The following is a 15,224-nucleotide window of genomic DNA, read 5'->3' as shown; positions in this document are numbered from 1 at the left end:
TCCTCCCCAAAAACCTATCATCCCTTACACTACTCACCATGAAATCTCTGCAATAGGTATTCCATGAGAGAAGTCAGTGGTAAGACCAGGAGAGCCAAAGCAAAGGCTACATTAAAATTAAGAAATCCATTAATCAAATAGAAATACCAGGGTTCCGTACCTGAGGGAAACAAACAGATAAGAAATCATTAGTGGATGCCTTCAACATCTTTACAATGCTTGACTCAAAATGTTCTTTGTTCAAGTAATGTCAATAGTCCAATGTCTCAAGTTACTGAGTCCACAAGGGGAACTCAGTTCCTGAAGCTCAGCCACACAGGGAAAGCATAAGAGCCGAAGATGGGAAGAGAATAGGATTGGTCACTTCTCCAGAACAACCAAATAATTTAAATAGCTTGGTGGTGATACTGGATTTATAATAAGCAATTTATATTTGGTCTTCATCCCCATTCCTGGCAAAGAGCTCCTAAAACCCTTGGAATTTCCTAATCGATAAGAGTGATAAGGGTGTCTTCTGTTAATTATGAGATTTGGGGAAAGCCCCAAGGTAGCCTAAGGATGGGGACTGATGGCCAGGGAAACCAACCATGGGACTGAGGGGTTAGAATTTTCAGTTCCACCTTGATGACCTCCGAGGAGAGAGGGGCTGGCAGTAGAGTTCAATCACCAATGGCCAATGATTTCACCAATCTGCCTATGTAATGAAGCCTCCACACAAACCCAAAAGGACAGGCTTCGGAGAACTCCGGGTTGATGAACACACAGAATTGCGAGGAGTGTGGTGCTCCTGGAAGGAACAGGAGTTCTGAGCTCCAGCCCACAAAGCTTGCCCTATGCATTTCTTCCATCTGGCTATTCACTTGTATCCTTTATAATATCCTCCCTAATACGCTGGTAAATTTAGGTAAATTTTTCTCTAAGTTCTCTGAGCCACTCTAGCAAATTAACTGAACCCCAAGAGGGGGCTGTTGGAACTTCCCATCTACAGGTGGTGGGTCAGAAGTGACCATCTGTGGACTTGGGATTGGTCTCTGGAGTGTGTGTGGCAGGGGGAGGAGGGGGCAAGTCTTGCAGGACTGAGCTATTCAGGCCTTTCCCCGTTTTATTCTCACTTGTTTGACCCACTCACATTCTAGGATCTTTCCCTTTGATATGCTTAACCACTGTTCTATAGTCATGTATACAGGGAACCCTGCATTTGGTAAAAAGCAGTAAGTTGTTTTCCTTAGGGAAATAATGTTCACAGACCCAGATCCTGCTTAGAAGTTTTGAGGACTCAGAATGAAACAAAATGACTGAAAACACAAGCCTTATTCACGCAAGTTTTGATTCTTTAACGCGAAATCCTTAAGCCCAAATGATGAGAACCAGCCCTCCTCTGCACATTTAGCAGGTTTTTCATCTGCTCTTTCCCGTGTGATTACTTCAATCAGGCAGTGAATGACACACGCGGGTTTTAATCACTGTGTTGACACCCGCCTTGCACCACAGCAATTTCCTGCAATCAGCATTGCTTAAAAGGGTAATCAGAAGGCAGAGAACTAGTCAGAAAAGCCTGACATTTTGCAGCTTGCACAGCAAAGTAAGATTAGAAACCAAACCCGTAATGCTAGAAACATTTAGGGGAGAAGAGGGAGGGGGTACCCTAAGGAAAGACTCAACTTCAACTGTGTGTCACCTTTTGGGAAAGCTCACTCCTTTCTGTCTAAGCACAGTGATGGTGACCATGAACAGAGGTCCTGTCCCAGGCCAAGTTCATTAGAGACATATTTATACCCAGTATTCTTTACAAATCACCTTTTGGCTTCAGAAAACTGAAGATTTTCATACAGAAATACGTATCTTCTCTGGATTTTAATTAGTATTTAACAACACATTTCCTAAGTTGAGTCTTTTAGGAATCCAGTTTCCAGAAAGGTAGTTTTGTGGTTTTTTGTTGTCTTTTTTTTAAGTAGGCTCCACGCCCAGCAAGAAACCTGACGCAGGGCTCGATCTCACAACCCTGAGATCAAGACCTGAGCCGAGATCAAGAGTCGAACACTTAACTGAGCCACGCAGGTGCCCCAAGAAAGGTAGTTTTTTGTATCGTCTCCTGACCACCAATGTGGTGGCAGCAATATCAACTTTGACCTGCCTTTTTCCTAAACAAATTTTGGAAATCTGAGCCTGAGAAGAAAAACCAGAGTGACTAGGAGAAATGATGTCACCTTTCACATCATCTTTTACAGATGCTAATAAGCATCAAGAGGGGGAAAAAAAAAAAAAAAGCCTCTTTCTCTTTGATCCTTACAAATACATATTGTTTTTTCAGAGAAGCACTTTATTTCCAGCAAATATTTGTCTCTACCACAACTTATTATACCCTCCTACTAGGGCTATCTTTTTACCTAGGTATACTGTACTCTGAGATTCTGAATCAAAAGTATTAAGTTGGTAAACTCAACTATGTTTATCTGTTAGGAATTCATAGATCAAGTTCACAGTTAGGCTATGAACATTTCATAATCGACTGTTACTTCCTGGAAGAACTGGGTAAAAATTGGAGGATAAGCCAAGACTGGGGAAGGTTCAAGAGGCAACAGTCTTAAAAACAAGGGCAAAAAGGGACAAAAATAGTGAATTCTGCAGCCAGTGTCCTCCCTTACTTGATGAGACACCTGCCTTAAAAGAGAAAAGAGGAAAAACTTTCATCTCTTTCCAGGGAGATACTTGATGCTATTTCTCGGAAAGTATCAAAGCTGAACTATGCAGAAAAAAATGCGTCAGGATGACAAGCTACGCATTTAACTGGTGCAAAGTGTGCAGTGAAAGAAAGCTGGAAGCAGGGTGTCTGCGGGGAATGACTCACCCATCTCCCTCTTTAGGGAAAGTGCTTCAATTCCTTCCATTCAAATGAGCTGAAGGGAACCTTCAGAGAGGTTAGAAGAAGGGATAATGTTTACTGTTCCCCAGACTGAATGAAAGGAAACCATTTTATAGACCTATAATTTTAAAGAACTGCCAAGAACTAAATTATAGTAAATCCTCTTATAAATGTCAAATTTGCAACACCAAGAGCAAAAAGACACCAAGGTTCACCAAAAACGATTAGCAAAAGAATGAAAGCTCTAGAACAGCTCTGGCTGACAGTCAACTCTCAAGAGACTCACTGGGGCTGCATTCTCTGCTACAGCAAGAATGGAAAACTTTGAGCCTTTTAATAAGGGCCATTCACGTTTGCCTTCCGAAATGTCCTGTGCAGCAATCTGACAGAGGTGGATAAAAACACAGAAACAGGCAGGGATCGTGTCCTAAGTTGTGAAGTGGCATCCTTGAGCAGATTCAATGTCATTTCTGAGGGAAGAGCATTTCTCATACCTGTCCTCCCACGCCTTCCCCAGGCCTGTGTACTCCTCCTCAGAGAGCACATTCTTCACTCACCACACAAAAATACTTATCAACCTCAACATCTACGAAACTTGAAATGTTACAAGGGTAAGAGCAAAATCAGTGCCATGACCAGTCACTTTCTTTCTTGCAACACGAAATTTCACTTCTTGATCTTTGACACCAAAGGGATGTTTTGCCTACGACTTTGCAATTTTATGTCTACACTAAATTTCCTAAATACAAGTATTCTTTACCTCGTCCAAATATTCCTTCTTTCTTTGACAAGGGTGGCACAATGCTCCTCCCATTTGAAAGAGAGCCTGCCAGTTGCATGGCATCGTGCCACTGAAGCTCTCCAGAGGCTCCTGAGCATCCTCCAAACCTAAGTGTATGGGACCTTCAAAGGTACAGGTACTTCCTGCCCCTTCTTTAGATCAAATCTTATCTTCTACTATCTCCAACTCATGCTCTGTTTCTGCAAGCTTATTCTCCTGTACAGTCTCAATTGCCAAACTCCAGGGTTTTCCTGAGGTTGCTCTAGTTGGAAAGAACACAGGCTTTGGAGTCAGACAGCCCTGGGCTCTTATCCCACTTCTGCCACTTATTAATTATGTGTAAGCTCACCATCCCCACCTTGGTTTCCACAGCTGCAAGTAAGAATAAATAACGCCGATCTCACAGACTTTTTGTGAGGGGAAGAAGACAGCTGTGTAAAATTTTTAGTATATAACAGGCATTTTTTTTTTTAAACAGAAACTATTGTAATTAATAGTTGTGAAAATGTACTCCTTTTCTTTCTCCTGGCTTCCAAAGAGTCAGCTCAGATCTGGACTGTGTCATTAATAAACGCTCTCTGGCCAAGAAAGTATTGAATGGTCCCTTTGAAAACCAGGAACAACAGAGTAAATATTTATATTATAATCACAATGGAGAGACTGAATTTATCTTGCTCATGCCTGTGCAGTTTCTACCTAAAATAAGCTAACACTGTAAAACTACTTTAACTTTTTAAAAAAAGAATCCAATGTTCAATCTTTTTTTTTTGTCTCAACAGTACCTACAATGGACATTGTAGTTGTCTGAAATACACTCTTTTAGCATCTACTCACTAAACTTTTACTCTTCCTTCCAGGCTCAGCTCAAGGACCACCACCTCTAAGAAGTCTTCTTGCTACCACCAGATGGACTTGCTCCTAGGATTCCCCATCTTTCTACTGTAGCACATAATACACTGGACTATAATTATCTATTCCTGTCACTGCAGCCTTATTGCACAGCAAATTCTTTCAGGACACAAATACTCAAAGGCAATTTATTCAATGTTTCTTTAGCTGAAATCCAGTTATCTATCTGTTCAAGAAGTATTACAGGCTTATATATAAGAAACAGCACTAACAGATAGTGCTGTTTTCTGTTTCTGTAGGCAGAAACTATCAACACAATGCATTTGTAATTTTCAGATAAGAAACGTGCCTACCCATAGCTAATGAAGCACTTGGAGCAGGAAAGTCTTACAAAATAGTCAAAATAATGCTAATTAGTGCCAAACATGGAGGCAAAGTTAAAGATCTGGAGTTTCCTTGACAAAAGATACGCTGTCTCACTGTTTGACATCGGCACCAAAGCATTTATTAAAAAGTCAGTCTTTGGTATTTACTGAATGGACTCACCCATTATAAGTTAGCTGACAATCATAAAGTACTCTGCTTTAAAAAGTACTTTTACCATGTGCTATGGTGAGCGCTGTGAATTATGTACAACTGATGAATCACAGACCTGTACCTCTGAAACAAGTAGTACATTATATGTTAATTAAAAAATAAAATAAAAAATTTTTAAAAAGTACTTTTACCTCTATTATTTTTATTTGGTATCCAAAAAATCCCACTCTAACACACCACAACAGGTCTAACCAAAATAGCTGCAGGACAGAAGAGTGATCAAGGCATAATATAATCTGATGGGTACTACCAAATTTGTTCACCCATCTATTCATCATGACAAATCTTTATTGGAGGACCTAGAATACACAAACAACACTTACTTCTAAGATGGAAGAAGTATCTTCTCTGCAGAAGGAGTTAATTACTCTTTAAAAGAATGGAAATCAACCCCACCCCAAAATTGTCAAATTCAAAGATGATCTAAAAGCACAAAAATTCTACCATCAAGGAACAACCCCCTCAAGTCTGACTGACTATAGCACTGCATCAGTCCCGTTGACGCCCAGTAAGACAATGCATTCTGCTCCAACAGAGCTTTTTCCATCACTAGGAAAGTGATCAGTTCCTGTACATTCAAAATAGCAAAATCTGCACTGAAGTCACCCCAGGTTCATCAAAGCAGGCAGAACAGAGCTCCGGGCACTCCTCCCAGGCAAGCACTGGCCAAAATGAATGGCAGATGCCAACATCCAAGGAAAAGACTGGCCACTTCTCTGCTGGATCCCAAAACAAAGATCCCCCACCCAGCCACTGTTAAACCAGAAACATAAACAAGAATTTATTCTTTCTTTTCTACTCTCCTGGCCAACCTGTAAATTACTAGATTTATAAGCCTCATCTATCTCAGCAACTGCTTTCATATAGTATCAAAGTTTTATAAATAAGCAATCAAAACGTCATTATGTAATAACCTGTTTAAAAGGTAATGCCAGTTTCCCAAAATTAAATTGAAATTAACGTAATTTATTCACCCATATATAATGGATATTATGTTTCCAATAGATTCCAGTAAATCAATTTCTAATGTGCAATCTGGGTCTAAGAGGGGAGTCTTCCTGCTATTGACTTGTAGAACCAAAAAAAATTTTACAAGGCAACTAAAACAACGGGCAATTAAAAACCTACAAACTCTCTCTAGCTAAAGGGAGACATCTAGAGGCAAAAGCTTAAAATTGCAGCTTTTTCTCACATCCTTGGGGATCTTGGAGTCAGTCCTCAAGGGGTCTTTTATTTCTTTTTTATTATGTTCAGTTAACCAAAATATAGTACATCATTAGTTTTTGATGTAATGTTCAATGATTCATTAGTTGTGTATAACATCTTTTAAAATTCCTTCACTTAGGGAGCTCCTGGCTGACTCAGTCAGAGGAGTGTGTGACTCCTGATGTTGGGGTTGTGAGGTGGACCCCCATGTGGAGTACAGAGATTACTTAAACTTTAAAAAGAATTAAAATTCCTTCACTTAGCAATTATTCTCTAAACAAGGCAGTTTGTGAATTCAAGTCACTGAACAAAACATGATTTTGACCTATTACCTACTGCCCTCTAAAATGACAATATTCCACAAATCCCAACAGGCCCAGTTAAATCTCACTCATATGCTTACTTTAAATCTCCTCATCCAATCTGTTGGTTCTGTTGGCAAAGTAGCAAAGAAAAGTGATGGGCATGGCTTAAACTGATAAGACATAGACATCTTAACCTGCTTCACAGTAGAGCCCCAAGATGATCACAAACACAAAATGCTTCAAGACCTTCAGAAAATTAATGCAAAAGAAACTACATTTATTTTAATGAAAAAGCAATCTCATAAAATGGCAGATCTGACCAGGAAGATCTCTAGGTCATCCCTCTATAACTGTCACTAACTCAAATGCCCCAGGGGGCCAAATAAAACAGGCTCAGGGCTAGCTGAGGATAAGACGTTGGGGGGGGGGGGGGAGGAGGAGAATGCCTTCCCCAGACTAAAGGCATCCCACTTTTTTCCTCTCAACCCTAAACTGGCCAAACTACCCCCCTCTCATGCTGACTCTACCATTTGCTCTGCTTTGTCTACACATTTTCCAAACTTTCTCTCCTAATGCCTGATACCGAATGCAAATTTTAAAAAGAACAAGTAATACCAAATGTGTCCATGTCCAGAAAACCTCTGAAAGAATATACTCCAAGCTCTTAACAACAGCCATCTGGAGATAATAGAATTGTGAGTGTTTCTATTTTCCTATTTCTGTTGTCATATTGGTTTTCTAATGAGAACAGAAAAAAGTAACTTTTAATTTAAAAAAGTAGCATGAAGAGCCATGGCATGCTGAGAATGACAGCAAGACTAACAGAAATCACATTAATCAAAGGGTGCCTGGGTGGCTCAGTCGGTTAAGCGTCCAACTCTCAGTTTCAGCTCAGGTCATGATCTCAGGGTCTTGAGATCAAGCCCCGCATTGGGCTCTGCGCTCAGCGAGAAGTCTGCTGAGGTTTTTCTCTCCCTCTCCTCCTGCCCCTCCCCACACTCATCTGTGCGCTCTCTCTCTCAAATAAATCTTGAAAGGACGGAAGCACATTAATCAAGAAGAAATATTTACTGGCTACTTACCATCACTGTGCTATATGCAAATGTCATTTACTTTTAATTAAGATTACCAGCAAAGAAATGCTGTATTTGAGGAAATGAAGCAACTGAGCTGAAATTTCAAAGCTCCGGCAAATGAAGCTATCTCCTACTCTTCCCCAGACTCCCTAAGGCCTTACCATAAAGATCAGGTCCATGAGGAGTAAAGACATTGTACAAGACGATGTTCAGTGGTGCAACAACCAGCCTCCCATAGTAGTAGCTGTCAATGACCACCACAGGCACCTAAGACAGAGCAGAAAATAGATACCAATTGCAGGGTTTTGTTCTGGAAACATTCTCCCAATGCTAACAGAATAAACTTCAAAATGAAAAACAGAATGAATTCCTCATATTCTCTTTCCTACATCAACATGCTTTCATTACAACTTTAAAACAAAACAAAGAAAAAATAAAACTCACCAGAAAGAGTATTAGGGCCACCAGAAACCAATGAAAGAAACTCTTCCACCGGTGTTTCACGACCAGCAAATCAAAGGCAATGGGTAAGCTATTTAACAGAGAAACAAAACAGGGAATTAAACACTTAGAATATAGACTCAAACAAGTCAGATTCACACATACCTCATGCTGAACAGGGGGGAAAAAACGTCTCTAGCAGTTAATAGTGAGGAAAGAAATCTGATATAGGAGAGGATGTCTTCTCAACAATATACTGCCCACGAGAGTACTTTGCACCCCATAATACACAAGAAATATTAATACTGAACTTATGGAAAGAGCTCTATTTTATACATATTTATGTGTAACAGACATTCAAAATATATGAATTTTAAGTGAATGTGCCCTGTGGCCCTACACCCACCCGGCCAAATGAATACTCATCTCTTCCATGATTTATAAAGATTTTAATAAAATTATAAACTTTGATATGTCAGTTCTGATATATTTCCTTCCAGCACCATTTGCTCTTCTCCCTTTCACTTAAATTCTTCAAGCAAGTGGTGTATGTATGTTGCCTTCACTACTTTGTCCTGAAGGCCTGGCTTCAAGTTCGTGAGACGGATGTAAGGTCAACAGGAACCTCCTCTCGGCCAGACCCAGTAACTCTTCACGAGCTTCACCTCCTTTGGTCTTTCTGCAGCACTTGACACAAAGCATCTCTTCCTTCCTCTTTAGGCTTGCTGGCTCCTGTTCTTTCCTGGCCTCTTCCCAAGTGCTCCTTTCTAGATGTCTTTTTTGTGCCCTACCATGGTCCTAGGTGCCAGAAGCAAACTTCTACTCTTCTTTCTCTACACTCATTTTCTCAGTAGGTACTCCCTCTCTTGCATGAACAATCACCTCCATATCCATGGCCTCCAAATCTAGAACACTAGTCAGAATCCTTACCCATGCTCCAGTCACAAGGAGTTCCCTCCCCACACCAATCTGTTTCTACAGAACTTACCCAAATGTCCACTACAGGCTCTGCTCTCGACTCCTCTGCAGAACAACCTCTGCAGAACCAATTTCTCCTGCCTCTGAATTCACATGGCATTACCATCTCTGTCGTTTATTTAGCAATGCCATGTGCTATCACAAGGTATTTCTTCTGTGATATGAACTTCCACATTCTATTATCTAAATTTTGCATTAACATTTGTGTTTTCATTTTTTTCTGCCCAACTAGTTATATTTCCATGGCATCTCTACTTCTCCTTTGGTAAGTAATCATACTTTTAGTTACTTGTTCAATGTCTGTTTTTCCTACTAAAATGTAAGCTCCAGAAGAGCAAGAACCCTAACTTTCTTCTTTAACAAAGTATCAGCAGCACCTAAGACAAAATATTCAATAAATGATGGTAAACTGCGAACTGACAGCAATCCTGAAATCCCTTATCTCGGCTAAAGGCAGACCAATCAAAACGTGCCACCCAGAAGTATTTGAAGAACTCACAAAGTTCAATGTCAATGGTGCAGAGTAAAAGGAACAGAGGAACTGACAAAAACGGTTGGAGAGGTAAAAAGGAGGGAAGATCAGGACTTTGTGGGTCATGTTAGAATCTGGACACCACAGAGCAGGGGGTGGCAAGCTTTTTATTTAAAGGACCTAACAGTATGTATTTTAGGCTTTACAGGCCATATATGGTCTCTGTTGCATATTCTGTGTGTGTCTGTCAGTAGTGAGTGTGTGTTGTTAACAACCCTTTATAATGTGACAACTTCTTAGTTCTTGGGCTATACAAGAGATGACCAGCTAGACTGGGCCCACAGGTCACAGGTTACCAGCCTCTGTGACAGAGAAATGGGGAAGCTATTATAGAGTTTAAAACAAAACAGGGAGTGGTATAATCATATTTGCATTTTAGGACGGTAACTCTATAGTTTGATTGTGGAGAGCAGATTTACAGAGATCAAGCCTAGAGATGGGAAGATCATTTAGGAGGCTATATGGTAAACCAGAAGCAGAGGTGAAGAAGAGCAGTCAGATTCAAGATATTCAGGAGGTACAATAAATACGACATAGGAAAGAGAAAAGAGTCACAGAAATTTTGAGGTTCCTGGTTCAGCACTGAGTAGATGGTGGTACCATTTATTGAGTTAGAAACATAGGTAAAAGAACAGATATGGAGAGAAGATAATGACCTCGGTTTTGTAAATGTTTAGCTATAGAAAAGGAGATATCTAATAGGCAACCAGGAATATATGAGACAACTGGACCAGATTTAAGATATGAGAATCATCAAGATGGTTGAAAGATAGGAGAAAAGATAGAAGACGGCCTCACACAAAATCTTTAATATTTTGATGATATGCAAAATAGAAGACTGGAGGTGGGGAAAACAGCCTTTAAAACACAATTAAGAAAATTTAGAATACCTATCCTCTAGAATACCTTTAACTCTCCTTCTAAAAATTTACCCCACAAATTTCCATGAATGTATAGACATATGTACAAAAATGTTCACTGAATCACTACATCATAGCAAAAAACTGAAAACTACGTATCTACCAATAAGGCAATGGCTAAATTATGGTCAGATAATAGAATGCTATGTAATCCACACAAAGAACGATCTAAGTCTACATACATAGAAGAGATATATAGTTACAGGATTATTCTAAGAATTTACGGTATGTATGCACATGTGTGTATTTACACACGTAAGGACAATTTCTGGAAAGATATGTACAAAAGTATTAGCGACCACCTCTGAAGATTAGACTAGGGGAAAAGAGAATTAAGAATTCTTTTTACCTCATACAAACTGGAACTTTTTTAATAATAAAAATATACTACTACAGTTGACTTTTGAACAACATGGGTTTAAACTGTGTGGGTCCACATATATATGGGGTTTAATAAATATAGTACAGTACTGTAAATATATTTCTCTTCTTTATTTTCATAGTAACATTTTCTTCTCTCTAGCTTACTTTATTATAAGAATATATAATACATGCAACATACAAAATACACGTTAATTAAGTTATCGGTAAGGCTTCTGTCAACAATAGGCTATTGTAAAGTTTCTGGGGAGTCAAAAGTGACATTCAGGTTTTCAACAGTGCAAGGGGTCAGCGCCCCTGACCTTGTTAGGGTCAACTGTACTGTAATAACCTTAACATCCAAGTGCGGTATTTTTCTAAATTACTAGCAGTGCAGGTAAGAAGTGAAGGCAGCACAGACTAGAGCAGAGGTGGTGGGAACAAGGAATACAAGAGGAGTGAGAAATACTATGAGCCTTGAGGAAAAAAGCTGCTGAGGCAAGAACTGAAGACTGCAGGGAAAGTCCGGTTTCAGGCCTGGTGAGTGGGAAATGCACAGCACAGAGTGGTGCGGTGTGGAAAACACATCAGCGGCAGGCTCAAGGCGGCCTGGGTCCAAAAGCAAACAATTTTTTTTTTAAGACTTTATTTATTTAGAGAGAGAGAGAGAGAGAGAGCAGGGAGAGGGACAAGGGAGAGAGTATCTCAAGCAGAGTCTACGCTGAGCACAGAATCCAAAGCGGGGCTTGATCTCACAACCCTGAAATCACGACCTGAGCCAAAATCAAGTGTCAGTGCTTAACCAACTGAGCCACCCAGGTGCCCCAGCAAACATAATCTTAAAAGCAAATTACCCTTTGGACCCTATTTTCTCATTTATAAAGCACTAATGACTGGGGCACCCAGATGGCTCAGTCGGTTAAGCGACTGACCCCCGATTTTGGCTCAGGTAGTGATCCAAGGTCCCGGGATCAAGCCCAGTGCAGAGTCTGCTTGGCCCTCTTCCTCTGCTCCTCCCCCAACTCATGCGCATGCTCTCTCTCAAATAAAATATTTAAAAAATAAAAAATAAAAAAATAAAGCACTAATGATTGTATTTCTCCTGCAAAGCTGTTGTAAGGCTTTAGGAGTAAAGTTTCTAAGGGGTTTAGCAGCAGCTAACATACAACAAAGACTTAATAGTTACTGTTCTTATTAGAATTAATCAACAATATGCACCAAGAGAAATATTCTTCCATTTCCCATAATCTCTCTAAGTCCAATTCATTCCTGGAACTTTAGGTCATAACCAGAGAACAAGGAGATTTACTATGTGCCCAGGGATACAAGGAAGATGAACTGTGTTAGTCCCTTACCCAAGAGCGGCACTGAATGGCCAGCCTAAGATAGCCCCAGCGGCTACTCCAAGCACAGCAACGGAAGTCTTGTCCATATACCAGCCAGTCATGGCTACCAACGTTGTATACATACAGAAGCTGCTAGGAAGGAATGCTGCAAGAGTAAAGAAATGGGGAACACAGACGGAGGGGGGGAGGGACAAGAGTTTGAGGTTTATTAGGTGTTATTAAAAATTTACCCACATTGCACGATGTCAATAACCAGGAACATATTTTGAGGAATATATTAGAATTGTACAGTAAAGTGATACTCCTTAAAAAAAAAAAAAAATGAAGTTCAATAATTTTTCTTATTTTCTCAGTCTTGTTTTTTTAAGGTACCAACACACGCCTAGTTATACAATGCCAAGCACGCCATTCCTCTCCTGGTCGGTACCCCAAATCCAAAACTTAGAGAATTCCAGGTTATATTTCCAGGCAGGGAATATGCTGCAAGAAACTTAGAACCATTGCTGACTATTTCTGAAGCAGTTTATCTTCTGATAGGCTTCTGAGACTGTCCTGTCACTAACCATTACCCCCTAGGAATTCTGGGAAGCCTTCTCAAGGGCCACATATTGGATGGCAACCCTGCTTTGCATCCTGCATCGACGGACATAGATAGTTTGGCCTGTAGCCGTCCCCTAGTTACTTCCATTTAGCACTACTTTGTTGTAGTAAACAGCAGAGGAGCTGAGTACTTTCAGGGTCTCTGCGGTCTCTGCAACAGTAACATTTGATCAGCGTTTCTAACAATTTTACACAAAAACGCAGATCTGCCTCTCCAGACTGTATAGGCCTGCTTCACCTACCACTAGGGAAGAAACATCAGCATGAGGCAAGGACCACAAATAGGCCGTATGATCTCCCAAACTCAGTAAAGGGTTTACAGGCTGTGTATCAAAGGATCCCTTGAACTTCTCTGTGCCTTTTCATTCTCAGCTGAGATGACAAAGCTAAAGGTACTCCTGAGTATCTCCCTCTCCTAAGAATCAACTTTAGGAGTAGCAAAGTAACCAAACATGAGGTACAAGCTTCACAGATAAATGCTAAATAATATTGATGCTATTTGAAGTTGTCATTTCCAGCTGCCAATGCAGAGGACAAAGGAGCAGAGGAATCGGAGGTCTTTGCCGGCCTGGGGGGGGAGAGCACACTCTCACTGAGGACAATGACTCTCATAAGATGTCTCTGCACAATCACATAGATTTTGACACAGTCAACGAAGTTCAATATACACCTTTGTGCTGAACACTATTTTTATGTGTATTTCGTGTGTATACTAGATTCTGGTACACACAAACAGAAATTAGAATTGAGATTATTTTATCTAGTAGCTTAATTTTTCCAGAAAAGTGGAAACAGGCTACCTTTTGGCAGCAGGCCACCATGGCTCAGAGAATAGAAATATTCAATGGCAGCCCAACTTGCAAGCCACCACTCTAAGGTTATAGTCTAATTCTCTTTAAGTGTACTGTTTAAAAAAAAAAAAAAACCCAACAGAGGATACATACCTTTACAGAATACATTGCAAATAATGGGCAGAAAGCAGAACCATGAACACAGGTTTTTAGACACAAACAAGAGCAAGATAACGAAATTATTTCTCTTCCCCTAACAGCAAGGAAAGGCAGAGGGTGCTGGTGTTTTTCAGCCTTATGGTAATAAAAATATATATATACAATAATGTAATAGAAAGCAACATGAAATAGAGAGCTCTGCCATTTATGAGTTGACTCCCAGTAAGTCATTTCACTTTTCTCAATTTCCGTATCCTCATCTGCAAAAATGAGAAAATGTTTCTTACCCCTAACACAAAATTGCTGTAAGGGTTTATGAAGATCATGTAGGTAACAGTGCTCTGCTAATTACTGATATGCTATCCAAACATAACCTATGCCTACACAAGTTCTCCCTTTCAATGCAACTATGAAAGTTCAGTGCACCTGTTATGCCCTCACCTGCCCTTTTACTTACCTGATGAGGAGCAAAACATGCCAGTGCTAAGAACCAAGAAGGCTAGCATCATTCGACTCACATGCAGCCCAAACTTCTTGCACACAGCCCTAGGAGAAAGGCAAAGACCATCAGCATAGCCAATCTTAAGGACAGACATTTCAAATCAAAGGAAAAACACATGCCTGCATCGCAGAGAACACTGAAGATCTAAAGTCAAACACAGAGCTGCCTGGACAGGTTAGCAATTTTGTGTGCAAAACAAACCCAAATATTCTTACTCTTTAAGCAGAAGAGAAGCTCTCTGCCTAGGAGGAAATGTAGCTTTTCCATCCTAAGATCATGTATACTAATCAAGAGGAAAACAGCATGATGTAGTGGAAGAGTACCGCCTCAGATTCAGATGGGCACAGGTTCAAATTTGGGCTCCGCCACTTACGAGCAGCGGTACCCTGGTCTGGTGACAAAATCCCTCTGTCAGATTCCTCACCTGTCAAGTGAGGATAATGAGAATGCCTACTTTGTCAGACTCCTGTGAGGACAAAGCATGGAAAAGCGCTCAGAAGAGTGCCTGGAACAGAGTTGCTCGATAAATGATAGTTATCAGACAAAATGGACACACAAAGCATTAATAAGCAGTTGTCTAAGGCCACGTTTCTCAACCCCGAGCAATTACACACTTCCTTTACCTCCTTCTTGGAGGTTTTTAACCCCGTAAACATTCTTAGGAATGACTACCGCTTCATTTAGTCCACATTTGTGCAGATATACCCCTGTGTTAACTGTCTCCAGGCTCCAGTTCCTTAAGTGCATCTCAGAGCTGCTTTCTGAAATAATTTTGCTTCTTCCTAAGTATATCCTTTGTAAGTTCCTTTAGTGAGGATCTGTTAATGGCAAATTCCCCCCTTTTGTTTGCTTTTGTTTTTGGTCTGAAAATCCTTACTAAGCCCTTGGTCTTAAAAGATGACTTAGCTGAGTACACAA

At 40.3% G+C, this 15,224-nt stretch overlaps 1 protein-coding gene across 2 annotated transcripts in view; it reads right to left on the bottom strand.

The window, feature by feature from the left end:
- The window catches only part of ALG9 (ALG9 alpha-1,2-mannosyltransferase), an 86,143-nt gene that overhangs the window by 55,706 nt on the left and 15,213 nt on the right, over nucleotides 1-15,224 (bottom strand). Inside the window, exons 5-9 of one of the 2 annotated variants that reach the window (XM_021696248.1) lie at nucleotides 14,262-14,350; nucleotides 12,264-12,399; nucleotides 8,122-8,209; nucleotides 7,839-7,944; nucleotides 38-160 (exon numbers count right to left, since the gene is read on the bottom strand). In XM_021696248.1, coding sequence (XP_021551923.1) covers nucleotides 38-160; nucleotides 7,839-7,944; nucleotides 8,122-8,209; nucleotides 12,264-12,399; nucleotides 14,262-14,350 — 542 coding nt within the window. The remainder of the gene's footprint in view (nucleotides 1-37; nucleotides 161-7,838; nucleotides 7,945-8,121; nucleotides 8,210-12,263; nucleotides 12,400-14,261; nucleotides 14,351-15,224) is intronic. The other variant, XM_044919869.1, reaches the window with a different exon arrangement.

Source organism: Neomonachus schauinslandi, chromosome 11, assembly GCF_002201575.2.
Source record: "Neomonachus schauinslandi chromosome 11, ASM220157v2, whole genome shotgun sequence".
Classification (NCBI taxonomy): domain Eukaryota; kingdom Metazoa; phylum Chordata; class Mammalia; order Carnivora; family Phocidae; genus Neomonachus; species Neomonachus schauinslandi.
The sequence above is the reverse complement of the archived record's forward strand: the minus strand, read 5'-3'. Positions and strand labels throughout refer to the sequence as shown.